The following is a 16,745-nucleotide window of genomic DNA, read 5'->3' as shown; positions in this document are numbered from 1 at the left end:
AATTAAAAGTAATCAGGATGAGTTTAAAAACAATTTCTGTTTTTTTTAAAAATTAATTATTATTTTTTTTATTGACCGTTATTCATTATTATTGAAATAAATACTTTTATATTATAAAGTATAAGCTTATTTGGATTTCGGTTAGTTTATGAGTTGAATTCAATTAATTTTTACGTTAGCTGTTTCCAAGTTTTATTCCATCGTTATCTCCTTTTGCAGGAAATATTTCATCGGCCCCTTTTCCTTAAATGTAGAAAAAAGTGAGAAAAACAATACAGAATTAATTTTTTTATAAATATGCAATTAAAAAAAATTTTTACCTAAGTATTAATTGTCACAAAACCTATACAAAATACATATAATCACAATCTATGTGTGCTTATTGACTCTCGTTTTCCGGTTCTATCTTGAGTGATTGTAGCGATCATTTGTTGGGCGACATTTATTTAGTTTTATATTTAGGATTTTATTATTATCTCCCTGTTTACTCACCCAAAATTATATTAAAAAAAATTGAGTGTTATACAACGTCCTAAATTGGTAATCACTTTGGTAAATTACATCATTTTTGTTTTGTTTAGAACGACTTGTTTTCGTGCTATTATTATTATTATTATTACTAGCAGTCGTCCATATGAAGCAGTTAATAACAAAAGATTTTCCGGGTATTTTTATATTATTAAATTTGTTGTATAATCTAGAAGCTTATGCATGGGACCATAGTATGGATATTTTTTAGCATGAAGTGAAAAATACCGAGCCTAAACGGAATTGAAACCTTCTAAATGAATAGATGGGGCGTTTCCACTCCTCCAGGGAGATAAGTGATCTTTGTTTATATCCCTCAATAAGTCATTATTTATTTTCAGTGTATTTTATTTTAGGTTTATTTTCAAAACTTAAGTCAAAATTTATTCTATTTATGTCTAATTTATGAACAGTAGTCGATTATTTATTGATTAAGTAGAATTAGCCGCCGGCCTACGTGACGCGAGTGGTAGCGTCTCGGCCTTTCATCCGGAGGTCCCGGGTTTGAATCCCGAATCCCAGGTATGACATCTTCACACACACGCTACAAATCATTCATCTTATCCTGTGAAGCATGCCTTACGGTGGACCCGGAAGTTAAACAAAAGAAAAAAAAGTAGAATTAGCCGAGTTTAAACTTATATTATACTGATTTTAGGTTAGTAATATTAATACATTTATAAATATTGAATATTTTTGTTGAATTTTAAGATAAATTCAGTTTTTATTCTGAAAATTTTGTACGGGTATCCATTTTTTAATCATGTGAAATAAATAATAAAATAGCAGATACGTTTTTATTGACTTATATTCTATTTAAATAATAAGAATGAAATCTTTAGTCGTTCTGCAATGCAATCGATACTGGTTACATGTTTTAGGTGACCCGATTCAGGTGTGAAACCCGGTACATAATAAAATACAGAACTACAAGCAAAAAATAGGGGCCAATAAAACTGTTTATTTTACTTCGGGGGGTTTCGTAAAGTCAATTCTTCACTTTTTTCTATTCTCAGAATCTTATTATAAATTACCAAGAAAACAAATGCTAAAGCTATTTTACATACTATATTAATTTTAAATTTCTTGGAATTGCTTGTTTTATTTATTTTGATTTTGTATAATATGTTCTACATACATTTTCAGAACTTTATTACATATTATTTTGTTCTTGGATTTCTCCTAACTATCGGTAACTTGCGTACATATACATATAATGTTCCCCATTAACTCTAGTAATAATTATTATTAAAAAAATAATCCAACGATTTCTGTTAAAGCTTTTATTTCAAGTTATGGCTATCGAACGATTTAATCAAAAATGTTATAGTAAAAATGGTTATGCTTTAAAACATTCTACGATCGTGAAGTAATCGGACTAAAGTCTATTATTCAGTACGAGTGAAAAATCATTCAAATACAGAATACATATAGAGGTTCCGTTCTACGAAGAGGTATACGCTTTTGATTTAGTATCACTTCCCCCACCGATTATATTGAAACTTTACTGACCTTTTAATGAACATTATAAAAATGTTCTGTGAAAACTTCAACCTTCTAAGATTTATAAACCACAAAATTTCGGCTTCAATTAAAAAAGTAAATTTCAGATAAATCACATTTTTTATTCATTACAAAGCTGGTAAAAATGATTAAAAAAAGTGATGTATTGTTAAACAGCTGTTCAAATTGAATAAAACAAATTGATAATGTCATAACCATGACTAATTAACAAGTTAAAATATTAAGTTATACAAGTTATAGTTTAACTAATTAACAAGTTATTTTATTTATCACAATTTTTTTACTATTGATAAATTTCAATAAAATTGTGGTACCCATCGGCATATTTACACCATTATTTTAAATAAAAATTGATTTGTTATAGATTACCCCGTTTTTATTTATTTTATTTACGTAAATCGATTAAGATTTAAATTCTCTTTATAAAAATAGCCTTATTCTTTTGGTAGGGAAATTTTTTTTATAGAATATTTAATTGTTGTGATTGAACTTTTTAAAGATCTTTTTTTCATTGAGAATTTTGTCCGGTGCTGCGATCTAGTGGATGTTAGTGCTTCCCGGAGAGTTCCGCTCGTACTAGCATTCGGCGCTCGAATCTGATCCAAGGCGGTCACGTCATACTCTTAGTCCGGATGGACTCCATTCAGTGTTCGGATGAACGTTAGCTTTAATTTTTTATTTAATATTATATTTTTCATTTTTATATGTCAAGTTATACGTTATGTTACAATTCATTTCATTAACTGTCAAGACGACAATTCATTAAACCATTATTCAAAAAGCTACAAGGCGTTGTCTTCTTTCATCAACTATGAACATATAGTCCAACCTCGCTCTAAAATCTACTAATAATCTTAACTCGAAAATAGTTTTCGAACATGATTATAACAGTTTTTGCCTTTTTGAGTTATGCGAGATACGTACGTACTTATAGACGTCACGCTGAAACTAGTCAAAGTGGATTCAGGGATGGTCACAGTGGATATTTCCGTTGAAATCTGTAAACCGAAATTTTTCGCGATCACAATACTTCCTTTATTTCGCACAAGGAAGTAAAAAAGAAGAACAAAATGATGAAGAGTATATCATTATTTGCAGGTTCATAAGGAAAATGGTTTTGAGTTGTTAATAAAAAGTGTTAATTTCAAAATATAATGGGTTTATTGGTTTGTCTATATTTTTGAAGTGATGATAGAAATTTGAAGGTACCTACACTATAGGTATCTTTTTTTTGAAATTCTGTTGACGCCCATACTGTATCCATTCCTTGTTCTTCAAGCTTATAATATTGAATTGAATTTCAGGGCCAAGGATTCTAGCTATTTATCTATTATTATTATTATTATTACTACTACTACGACTTATTTTGTTTAAAAATTATAAGAAAAATTGTTTTTTAAGGAAGAAAATGCGTACCGTTGTTGTTAGTAAGCTAAATACAGTAGGGATGGCTGGATTATTCTCTACATTACTGGAGCTGTTCTCTACTTTGGGCATCTTCCCCTCTGGTTTTTAGATAGAAAGTTTCAGTGTTTTGGGACTAAAAATGTACAAAATTTCTTTTTATAATAGAATATAAGATTGGTAAAAGATTTAAAATTAATTTTTCATCCAGTGTACTAGATTTTTAAATTGTATTTTAACTTAAAATTGAAGTAACAAGATTAACAAAATTTAATTCAATCTAATGAGAATTATAAACAGTTATACTAAGAATAGTTAGATGAATCATGTATCTGCCATAATAATAGCTTGCTTTACTTTTAAAACGACAAACTATATTAATAATAATAAAAGGAAAAACTAAAACAGTTTCTTAATAACAGAAATAAATTTTACATCTGCTATTTTTTGGTTATCAGTTATTATAATCAAATTAAATACTAATATTTCACATTAAAATAACCTGGCAGAATATTTAAATGCGTATTTGCGGATTTTATGTATAAAACAGAATAGTCAAATTAACTGAAATTCATGGACGCTTTTACCTTGAAACAAACCCAGGATTTTTGATATATCAATTAATTTATCAACGGAATTGCTGAGTTTTAAGTTAAAAAATTGTACTACAGAAAGTAGGCTTGGAAGTTCATTATTTACACAACAAGATGCATGCTTATGAACGCATGTGAATTATTTACTATACTGAGTACTTGATTTTCTCGGTTAAGCAAAATTCGCTGGTTGTTGTAAAATTAAATCATTAATAATTATTTTTAATTTTAAATAATGGTTAATTTGTGCATAATGTTAAATAATAACATAAATAATATAAAAATAATTTTTTTTTATATTCCGCATTAATTTTTTATAAACGTTTATATTCGTGTTTGTACGAGTATATATATGTATACGTATTTGTTTATTTTAAAAACGTGGTTTAAATATTAAATGTAAAACAGCATATTGTATTATTATTAAAACAAAAATTATGTTACAATCCAAGATAAAGAAACATCACGTTTTCTAAAACATTCGTACATAAAAAAAAAATAGTGCAGCCATTTTCGTAGTAGTTTATAACCTTCAAAAAAGCTTTTTGTACCGATCCCAAGGAAATTGATTGCAATAGAGAGAGAGAGCTTATCTGGAAATTCTGAAGAGGAAAATTCGGTAATCAGACCTACATTTCAGAATAAGTAACATCGTATAGAAATTTCCTTCTTTGACGTAAATTCAATATATATAAACTAAAACATTTTCTTTTACAAATTGTTATGAATATCTGATTTTGAATATTTTGTATTTTAATTAATAATATAAACAATAATTTATAATATATAATTTATTAATATATAATAATATAATTTATTATAATAGTTTATAATATAAACAATAAATTAAATTCTTTAATTTCACCAAAACGGATTTAAATATAAACGCAAGAATATATTATTTGTTGTAGGTTTTTTTTACTAAAGATTATGTATTTGAAAAGTATTATGTCACATCAACAATCATTTAAGAAATTGTACCTAATATGAGACTAGAAACAACAAAAGGGAAAAAGTAGCTAAGTAAATAAATAAAAGTAAATGTATGAAGAAATACAAATAATATAAAATTAAATAAAATAAAATTTTAGCAAACTCTTTAAATTTTTAAAGTGAAATCTGATAACTGTTAAAATGAAGCGATAAGTTGAATATGGTTTCAAAATTCACCTACGAAGAAGGGGAAAAATGTAAAAAAAAACTCTTCTTATCGATTTTTTACTAAAATATTTTATAAATATCGAGATATATGTTTTTATATAGGCCTTACCAAACTTCAAAATTGTAAACCGATGATTGTATACCAATTATGAAATATTCTTCGAAGATCAACTTTTTTCGGCATTATTATTATTATATCAGTTCGCTTGGATAAAAAAAGATTTTATTAGTCATTAACATGATGTTTGGTGTAAATCTCTTTGTAAAACTTTCCATGCCGCTCACTATTTGAAATTTTTAATTAATTTTTTCTCCAAGTAGATATTTATGGTATCTAGTTACATAATAGATTATTATAATTTATAGAAAAAAAATTGCTTAAAAAGATTGTAAATTGGTTTTTATTATTTATTAACATTAATAACAAAGTAATAATTAAAAAAAAGATAATAGTTAAAAATAAAGAAGGAAAGGGCTTGTAATCTTAAATCGTCTGATTTCATATTTTTACTTCCTTGTACTGAAGTATTGTAATCGCGACACATTTCGGTTTTCAAATTTTAACGGAAATATCCATTTTTACTAGTTTCTGCGTGACGTCTATACATACGTATGTATCTCGCATAACTTAAAAACGATTAGCCGTAGAATGTTGAAATTTTGGATTTAGGACTATTGCAACATCTAGTTGTACACCTCCTCATTTGATTGCAATCGACTGAACCAAAAGTGTCCAAAAAAGTCCAAAATCCAACAAATCTGGATTTTACTGTTTTTTAACTGCAGTCATAAGTTCTCATCGAGAGCTTTTTGACAATATATCATAAGTGGTAATTATTTTCACTGGTTCCAGAGTTTTAGCCAAATAAAATTTTAATTAATGAAATATTTTGATCTTACAAGGGGAAGCACATCGGTTCGAACTTCAGTACAGACTTTTCTCTTTTTTTAATTTAAATATATTAATAAAAATTATTAACCTCTGACTGTAAAAAAAATTAGGATAAATAAATAATTCAATAACAAAAAAAGAAAGAAAAAAAAAGTATTAGACATTAATGAAACAAAATTTTATGTACTCTTCATTTAAAAAAAAAAAATGTTTGTATGTAATTTATTAGGAGTACAAGGAAGACATGTGGTGTCCACATCAGATTTTTTTAAAAACTGTTTAAATTACCTTAATTCGTAATTTAATGGTAAACTCAAGTGTTGGAAACGATCCATTTTTTAGCTATATGGGAAAATTTGTTTTATATTTACGTGTTTGGAAAAATGTTATCGGTTAGTGAAGTTTAAAATTATAAAGATATCAGGAAGGGCTTTTCTGCCAAATAGAGAGACTGGAGTTTAAAGAGGCTTAAAGTATATTTTATATAATATTTAGTAATATTAACATATTTTATTTGACAATTATTGTTACCATTATTGTATTAAAAACAAATACTTGAACCAAAGAATGTCTGCAAAATATGGACTCGCTGAGTGAGGCTGAGATCGAGATATTTCGAAAAAATTTATTTATAGTTCGATTTAACTTACATTATCAATATATATTAGTTACTTAAAAAGAATTATGTTTGCAAAATATGTACTCGCTACGTGGCGCTGAAATCGAGATATTTCGAAAAAATGTTTTTATTGTTCGATATTACTTATTTTACTAATATATATTACTTGAAACGAAGAATATCTGCAAAAATTGGACTTGCTAGGTGAGGCTGGGATCGAGATATATCGAAAAAATCTATTTATGATTCGATTTAACTTATATTACTAATATATATATATATATATATATATATATTATTAACTGTAATGGAAATAATGACAATCTCTGTGAGTCGTATTCAAGTTTTCTTCTTTATTTTTGAAATTGTGTTCCGAGTGTTCATCATGTTGAATCGAGGTACGTTCACGATTAAATTCAGTAGTTCACTTTTTTTTTACCGTCGAAAATGAAGAAAAGAATAAATATGTACTCTTTTTGAATATCCATGGGAATTAAACGTTTTAAAATATATTACTTTATTACAAATCGAACTTCAATCATCCAGTTTCAGAAAATATCAAAATTGTTTGCTTTACTCGATCGCTACAAAGAATTAACAAAATACACTCTTTTTAAACTTCTCAGCACACCATCTAAAGGATCATATTTCACAAATATCACAGTCATTTGGTGATACTTGCCCCATCCGTGTGCAAGGTCGAGAACTTTCCAAACGACCTTGGGTACTTAATCTTATTTCTCTAATCCCTGATTCAAGGAACTGAAATTTTATAATCGGGGATTTATTTAAAGTTCCTAAGTCCCTAAGACTAAATATTATGCAGCTTTCTTTTCAGTTCAAATGCCAAGCTCGGTAATTTTCTCGATGACCTTTAACAAGATATGTTAATGAATTTGACGCGGATTGTTTCTTTCACAGCCTGTTTCTATGTAACCTATTTCAGCGTAAACTTTCCTAGCTCGCTTAATGCAGCTAAAACAACAGAGTTTTTTTTTTTTTAGAAGTCATCAGTTTTCTAGATTATTTGTAGTTTTTGTTGGAATTATTGATCTATTAAGTTGTAAAAATAAAAGGTAGCGATCTACAAAAAGTGTGATATTTCCTTTTAAAGGTAGATAAAAATGTTTTCTGCACTCAGAATTTAGGATAAAAAAAAATAGAAAAGAATACAATGCAAAATCGATATAGTTTTCCTTTCGAGAACGTTTGCTTTTGAGTAAGCGAGCAAGCTCACACAAATATACACGCATGTGCATATAAGCACTGTAAATATTTATGAATTTTATAATAAAGTGAAAAAAATTTTTTTTTTCTCGTTTTCACTGTCAAGTTATTTTTCTATTTGATGAACTGTTATACTTTACGCTTAAGGTTCAAAACCCCACGTACGCACTTCTATAGAAAAAATTGCCATAAGAAGACGAGGTGTTTCAGACGATATGCTATGCAAATTTTTACTGTGTAGAGTAGAACGTCTTATCTCAGAGTGTTTTGTTTTTAAGTTTTGAAAATATTACACCAAAACTTACAAGACTGAACCAGATAAATTGATCTTTACCGTATACGATATTTAAATAAATTAGATAAGTTATTTGTAAAGCATACTTTATCGGTTGTATTTTTATTTAAATTGAGTGAAATATAACGGCTGATTTTATACAACTTTCTTAGTTTTGGTAGGAATTCAAACGGCTACGTATATGAAAGAGATAAGGTCATGGCCGATCACTTCGTTTGCATTTCATTTCAGTTTTCGTTTGTTTAATTTCGTTTTTTGTTCAATTAATCGCAACAGATATAATTTGCGTTAGGTACTTGTGTAGATTATTAAATATATAGGTTTTTAAATAATAATATATAATACAATCTCTTTGGAAGATAAATAATCAAGGTATTGTCAATTTAGGTAACTATAATATGAAGAAATCTTAGTGTTATTTAACTTCGTTTTGCTGTACATTGTATTAGGGATTGTTTACTTCTTGTTGAGTAGTTTGTCGCCGCATTTTCAGTCTTTGTTAATTTTCTGTGATATTATCTTTAATTAAATCTTATGTATAATTGCCAGTTCCTTTGACCTTTGTCCTCTGTCTGCGCCAAAAAGGGAACTTTATAACATTAGAGAAAATTGAAAGGTCGGACGGACAATTATGCTTGACCTATACGGATGGAAAAGAAAAAAAAAATCCGAATTTGTTTCTTAATGCGAGTTCAAAAAATGCAGTTCTTTAAAGATTATTTTGAATCGTTTGACCTTATTTCCTGATCTAGAAGGTTAAATTCTTAGAAATAAGTATTTTTATTCTAAAATCATAATTCTTAGAAATATGTATTTTTATTCTAAAATCAAATAAAGAATTGGTAGCTAGAATGTCAGAATGGCTGTTTAAAAAAAAACAAAAAAAAAACGGGCTTATGGTTTAATCAGTTGTCTGTATGATTCACTTTCCCGTTCTTTAATATTCCGTGCCTAAATGTATTAGTCTAGCTTTTAAATTCAATATTTTCATAGTTGGTTTGATATAGCTACTTTTTTTTTGTTAATTACTAAAATTGGCTAAAATTAAAGAGATGAATATGTATAAAGCTAAATATTTATAATTTTATTTAAATATAATATTTTTTCGCTTATTTAATTCAAACCAAAGCGGGCGCGCGTACCTTATTTAATTCGTGCGGCTGTAGTGGTACTAGCGGCAACGGTCGGCACTAACTATACTAATATAATTGCACAATTTACGTAGAACAAATTTCGCTTGTACTGTCGGCTGACTAGTGTTGCCGCAAGGTTTAACGCATTAGGTACCGGAGTCATCCCAACCTCGCAGGGGAAAGACACCCACCTTGTGACGTTACCGGTCACCACAACATACCCTCCGTTCCAAGCCCTGAGGTGCTTTACCGGAGGTCGTCTTTAGACCCTCTAACTGATTACATCTCTCAGTCATCAGCCAGGTCTCGGTCGGGATGTCACCGATGTAAATGTCTCGGCAGACATTTGCATCAGTAAAATACATAGCAAATCATATCAAATTTCGCCTTCACGTAGGCTTCAAACGGACATCCTTACATCCAACCTAACATGATTACCTCAAACTAACTGACCGAAACCGCGGAAGCGCAAACCCCGCCCTAGTAAAGATTTGATAACATCGTTCGTGACTGTGAATGCCTCAGAAAACGAACGAGTCTAAAGTTAAATCAGCGCTACACTCATACCGATCAAAATTATGACTTACGCAACGTAGAAATTCAGACCTACATTCAAATAAGTCGACCAATTTAGGTCACCTAACAAGGGGAACGCAACCTCATTCCGGTCCGCCTAGGAGCCGGGGACAAATCCCGCACTACCATCCGATCCCATTATGGTGTTTTGAGTAGCATTACCAAGTCACGATCAGGACCGCCACCGGCGGAGGGAAGCACTTCCGGTCGCACGGGTTAACATACCCCGGCAGCACGGCCACCTCCACCAGCGGGAGCCCCAAATCGAATCGCAAACAATACCAATATAACTGTGGCACAATGCCAATGCGCCTACCTCCAATCAATCCAATGCCTAAGCCGGAACCCTAGCCACCCGGGATCCTACCACGATCGAGTACCTCGATTAAACTCCCTCTGCAGACCTACTCAGCGCAAGGGCGCGAAGAAAACCAGCCATATAGACTACTCCTCCGGGATCATCCAGTTACTACGGAGATCCAGAAAGGAGTGTATTCTCTCAAGCTCCCTAACAGCACGTGTTAGGAAAAACTGATTCAACCGGGCGATCAACTTCGAGACCCAGCCAGACCGAGTTACTTTTTTTTACTCTTTAAATATTATTCATTTATTTAATTCCATCGCTCACCTGTGACATTACAACAAAGAAGAGAACTAAAACAGCATTTTTTGCGGTGAGTGAAATTTTGCAAGAATCTTTTTTCGCAGTTATTGCAAATACAGAAATAATCTGACAAAGTTTGATCAAAATCGGCCTAGCAGTTCTGTTAATTAGAAGCCAACACTGAACACTAGGTGATTTAGAAGCCAACACTGAACACACACATGCACATACGAACATTACCATCCGAAAAATTTCCATCCGATTTTTTGGGTTCCTTAGGTCTCAAACGTCAAGATCCGGTGTAAACAGCATATCCCCAAATTGGACCGATTATAATACAATACTTTCCCTTCTTGAGCTATAGCTTTACTAAAGTCTTATTATTAATAATAATAATAATATTAATAATAACAATATTTAGTATCTAATTCTAAGCACCAGATATCCAACATACATAGACAGATTCTAATGTGCAAGTGATTAAAAATATATATATTACTATTTTTTTAAAAACTCACCATTAAAATTAATATAAAATTTGCGCTAGGTTTGTTTTACAGAGTTTGTCAACACGTGGCCTTATGGTTGATAAGCCAGCACGCAAATCATCTTCAAGATGTACCAGTCTATTTCTCTGTTTAGATTTCGCAATTTGAATATTATTGACTGGTGCAGTCTATCTCAAAATAATTTTATTCTATCATAGTTTTCATGGTAGTATAAATTACGTTGTATAGAGACTCTCTGAACGGCATAAAATTTATTTTTACATTATAAAATTTCGTGACACACCCTACAGGACTAACTGACACACCAGTGTGTCGCGCTACACCGGTTGCGAACCACTGATTATATCATGAGGAGGATATAATCTGTATCTTAACTCTTATTACTGAAAACTTTAAATTTTAATTCTTATAAGAGAAATTTCCCCCTTGAAATTAATGAAAGTTTTTCATTTTTTGTTTCAATGGTCGATCCAGGACAAGCAAGCAAATGTATATTTGCTTGCTTGTTCTCACATACAGAGACACACACAAACTCTTTCTCTCTCTCTCTCTCTCTCTCTCTCTCTCTCTCTCTCTCTCTGTTTAAGATTCTATTTCTATAAGAAAGTGGAAATTCACTATAAGATAATGAGATCTAATAGAGAACATAGTTATTATTGTAAATTGTTGCGTGAGTAAATATAATTATATGAAGAAAATATATTTACAACTTCCATTTAATACTGTTTCTAAAAAGTAATTTTTTATTCATGATAATTTGTTGTGCGGCATAAATTATCTTTCTTCTGCCTTTGTTAGTATAATATTTGTATTATGACAGTGGAGTAATGTATTACTATAAACTACTATTTACTAATGTTTTTGACAACACACGCTTATCGTATTAAAAGAAGTTTGAAATAAAAATTATTGAACTACATTTACATTTTGTTGCATAATTCGTGGCTATTACTGAAATAATCTATAAAACATTTGTTTCGGAAAATTCACTACTTCATTGACAACAATGTAGCGTAATTTTAAGCATATTAATGAATGAATTTGAAAGAATAACCATTTGATAAAAAAAAAGAAAAAAAAAGTTTTTACAATAAATATTTTTAATACATCAAAACCAAAATGTATAATTAAATAATAATAAAATACCGAATTATTGTAAAAAAATTGTAGTCTACACTATTACAATTTTTTTTTTACATGAAGATTTGGTTTATCAAACTATATATATATATTTTTTTTAAGAGAATTACTTTTTATGGTATGGTATTTATTAATATATATTTGATGTCACTACGACTTAATAATGAAAATACACACTTTAAAGATTGTATTTCTAACAAAATCCATAAAAATAGTTTCCAACTCTTTCTGGAATTGGATAAAGATATTTTTTTCTGATAAATAGAATATTAATCGATGTTAGATCCCAAATTAAAATAAGTTTCAGTCTCATCACAGTAATAATGATTTTTGTTCTACTACCAGTATTATTTATATAATTCCGAATATTTCTTTTAAATCGCTAAAAGATATATAATATATACTTTAATAGCCAATTGTTAAAATTAAGCTTTAGTGACCTTTTTTTAATTTTCGGTTAACGAAATCAAACATTAGTACCACTGAAGTGTGGATTAAGGAAAGTTTTTGATTTAAATTTAATTTTTTTACTTAATACATTTTATTTAAGTTAATATGTATTAACCAAATTTGGATGGTTTTCTCCTTCCCATTTTCAATTTTCTTCTTTATTTCTTGTATGTATGTTCCAACTTTTTTTTCATTAAAATTTTTTTAACTCAATCTGTTAAAATACATCGCTAGAGCATGAGCCTTCTCTTTTGCTAGAGGTTTTATTAAATAAAATGAGAAATTTACAGTGATTAATGTATTTATGTATTTATGATGTTAACTACTTTAATTTGTTTTATTCTTTATTCATTAATTTTACCAATATGCAATCGGTTCAACTAATGAACAATAAGTAACTCACCGTGGCCCAATGAGATAAGAATGATATATATGACATGTAAATGAAAGTGTAGTTTTATATAGATTCAGGCCGACCATTCCTGAGACGTGTGATTAATTAAATCCCAACTACCAAAGTACACCAGTATCCACTGTCTAGTACTCAAATCCGCAAAAAAAAAACTAACGTTTACTAGGATTTGAACCTTGCCGGCCTCCATGGCGCGAATGGTAGCGTCTCGGTCTTTCATTCTGAGGTCCCGGGTTCGAATTCAGGTCAGGCATGGCATTTTCACACGCTAGAAAAATTTTCATTCACCTCATTCTCTGAAGTAGTACCTAACAGTTGTCCTAGAGGTTAAAAAAAAAAATTGTAAGGATTTGAACCTCAAAGCCTTCGACTTCGTAAATCAGCTGTTACAAAGCCGAGTTAACCGCTAGACTAGATCGTTGGGTTATTAATTAGTATATTTTGGAGAATTTATCGGAAAATATGAGTCATCTAGGTGGATGCAATTTGTGTCGAATACAGGCTTACGAAATTAAATTTAAATTAAATTTTTATGTATTTTAGTTTATGTGTGAATGCTTATCGTCTATGTGAAGAATATTCATTAATATATTTTGGTAAATGAGATAGAATAAATAAAAATATCATCCGGTTTAAAAAACAATTAATTTAGCTTTTAATAAATGAAATAATACAGATTAAGAGCTAAACTAAACGGTTACTGAACTAAATGTACATTGGAATCATGGTTACGTTTAAAATCAATGCACAACAGTTTTACTGAAAATTTAAAGTAGATGGCCATTTCGATTGTTAAACAATCATCAACAGTAGACAATGGAAAAAAAATATAAATAAAAAAAATTGAATAAATGAAAAAAAAAATACAAAAATAGTGGTAATTATTATTATAATTATAAATGTTAATTGTCGAATTAACAGTATTTATTACGAAACACTATAATACAATGTAAGTTATATTTATACTTTCTACTGGGATTGCCTAAAACAACAGATGATTCATAGCATTTCGTTAGTACTGTTTATTTGTTAATTATTTCTTTGTTCTTTCATTTGTTTAGTTATTTATTTTTTTTAATTTATATTCTTTCCGCAGTGACTACTGATGATGATCGCTTAAAAATTAAAACGTCCATCCTCGTTTAGATTTTCAGTAAAATTTTTGTAAACGGTTTTTTAGTATAATATTGTTTTCCAATTTAAATTAAACAAAATTAAAGTTTCGTTTATCGGTATATTGCGTTACAAGAAAACAAAGAGAATGAAACAAAATATATAAATAATATATCGACTTATAATCCAGAAGTTTATTTATTAACAGAAGTAAAAAGAGATTTAAATGTTTCGTAAACGGTCATTGTATCATAGAACTCTCGGAAGGACGGCCAGCAGTTTTAGAAAGGGCAAACAGTTATTACAGTAGAAATACTATAACCTTTCTTAGTCTCACTTGTGCTGCAGAATATAGGGTATTATCTCTGCTAGCAATTTAAAAGTAGATTCCTTTCTCTAAGGCGCCGACCCACTCGTAAAATACTTTGTCGTTGTGATTACAACCTTCTTACATCTCGCTTTTCCCTTCTAACGTTAACTTATATATAAGACTGTACTTGACACTGTTAAACAGCAGACAAAAATTTGATGGTGGAGCGGCGGCAATAAAAAGTGTTGGCACGAAATATTCTGTGCTTCCAGAAAATACTTGTATCGGTGCACAAATGATGGTGGGAGAAACTCGCAAAAGTTTTACTTCCATCATCTAATAGACAGATTACAGTGCCTCTGTTATAGAAAGATAAAACAATAGAACGCAGTTTCCATTTTTTTGCCGAGTTTTATGGAATATTGTTTCTGGTATAGTTTGGAAAACTTAACTGAAAGGTTAACTGTTGAAATTTTAAATAAAATAGTTTATCTTTATTCTCTTTTTTATATTACAGTCTTTAGATTAAAATTACCATTTAAAAATTTTAATATTATATTACATTATAGAAGTAAAATTATTGTAATCCTAACCTTCTTTATCGATAAGTTACTGTGTGCAAAATGAGAAAATATGGAACAGTTTTTCAACATTAAATTATATACATAAGAAGATATAAATAAGTATTAGTAATTAAATTATTACATTACCTAATAACGAAGCGAAGACCATAACGAAACATGTTCCCAGGTAGACGTCGATTGACTTGACGTAGGATATTTTGGGTAGGGCGGCGTTTGTTGATGACATAAGCGTTGTCATTGTCAGCACAGTTGTGACGCCGAGTGCTACTCGGGCCGGCGTCGCATTTCTGTTTAACCAGAAGCTGACCCAACTAATAATTACGATGAGCCCAGAGGGTATGTAAATCTGAATGAGGTAGTAGCCCATCGAACGGACAAATTGAATCTCGCATGCCAGTCTCGAATAATTTCCTATATAATAATAAATTTAAACAATTACATTATTATTGTTTTTATTCCTTAATTTATTATAAATTATACACAAATTGTAAATAATACATACGATAGAAGTAACTATATTAAGTTATATATTTTGTAAAATATAATGCTCAAACAATTTTGGCCATTTTCATCATCAGCCGTTTTACTGGTTTTATGGAATTTTTTTTCTACGCTAATATTTTTATTTCAACACATCTAAGACATATTGTTTTCTCTTAAGGCTTTTCTATGCATCTAAGTAATTTTGAGTATATAGAAAAACGATACAAACCTGGTCCGTTGTAACTTAAATCAGAAAAAGATAAGTTTAGTTATAAATTATGAAAATTAAAATTTTATCATCACCAAAACTAATTTTATATTTTACCAAACTTTATTCTTTTCTAATTTATCTTAAATTTATATATACATATATTTTTTGTAAGAAAATCTTTTGACGTATTAAAATTATATGTTTTAAGTTTTATTTTACTTTTATTAAATTAATATATATATTAATCAATTTTATTGTTTTGCTAACCTAAAAAAAAGTTACTACAATCTAAACAAATATTAAAAAAAATCTTTTTTTCTAATTTCTAAATCTCATAATCTATTAAGGACTCACGCATTTATTTTAAATAAATACGTGTTATACACAATCTGTCATAGCCAACAGCGCACAGTAATTAGTTATATTTACAATTTACCGTTTTCTATTTAATAATCGAATGTAATTTGTAGTAAAAATATTTTAAATTTTTGTAATAAAATAAATTAAATATTTGACAAATGTTTTTGTTCAATTAACTTTTCAACTGGAGTGCTCCAGTTTTAAACATTTGAGCCAATTGTATTCATTCTTTTAATTTTTGAAATTCATTAAATATTAACTTCAGAAGGATAGAACTATCGAAGGCTATTAATCAAGATTAAGAAAATCTATTGCCCCATTTTGAGTTTAATTGCGTTTTTATCAACTTAAATTTTCTTTTTTGATAATGACATTTAAAAGTAAATATTATTATATATGGGGACAACTATATAATAATATTAAATAATCAGTTTATGAATATTTGTAACGTTATATAATTTAATTTTATTTACTTTTAGGATAATTCTTTTTGTGTTTTTAATATTTAGAATTACTTTACTTGTTATTTCACACTTTAAATTTTCCCTGTATAAATATCAGGATTATCATTTGCAAACATTTTATGTGTTTTGTTTGAATTTCATCAGTAAATGAAC

At 28.9% G+C, this 16,745-nt stretch overlaps 1 protein-coding gene across 1 annotated transcript in view; it reads right to left on the bottom strand.

Moving 5' to 3' along the window:
* Positions 1-16,745, bottom strand: part of Rdl (Resistant to dieldrin) — a 497,648-nt gene that overhangs the window by 62,503 nt on the left and 418,400 nt on the right. The window contains exon 7 of the mRNA XM_075372468.1: positions 15,201-15,485. Coding sequence (XP_075228583.1) covers positions 15,201-15,485 — 285 coding nt within the window. The remainder of the gene's footprint in view (positions 1-15,200; positions 15,486-16,745) is intronic.

This window comes from Lycorma delicatula, chromosome 8 (assembly GCF_047948215.1).
Source record: "Lycorma delicatula isolate Av1 chromosome 8, ASM4794821v1, whole genome shotgun sequence".
In the NCBI taxonomy this organism is placed as follows: domain Eukaryota; kingdom Metazoa; phylum Arthropoda; class Insecta; order Hemiptera; family Fulgoridae; genus Lycorma; species Lycorma delicatula.
Note: the sequence above shows the minus strand (reverse complement) of the source record. Positions and strands in the feature narration are given on the sequence as shown.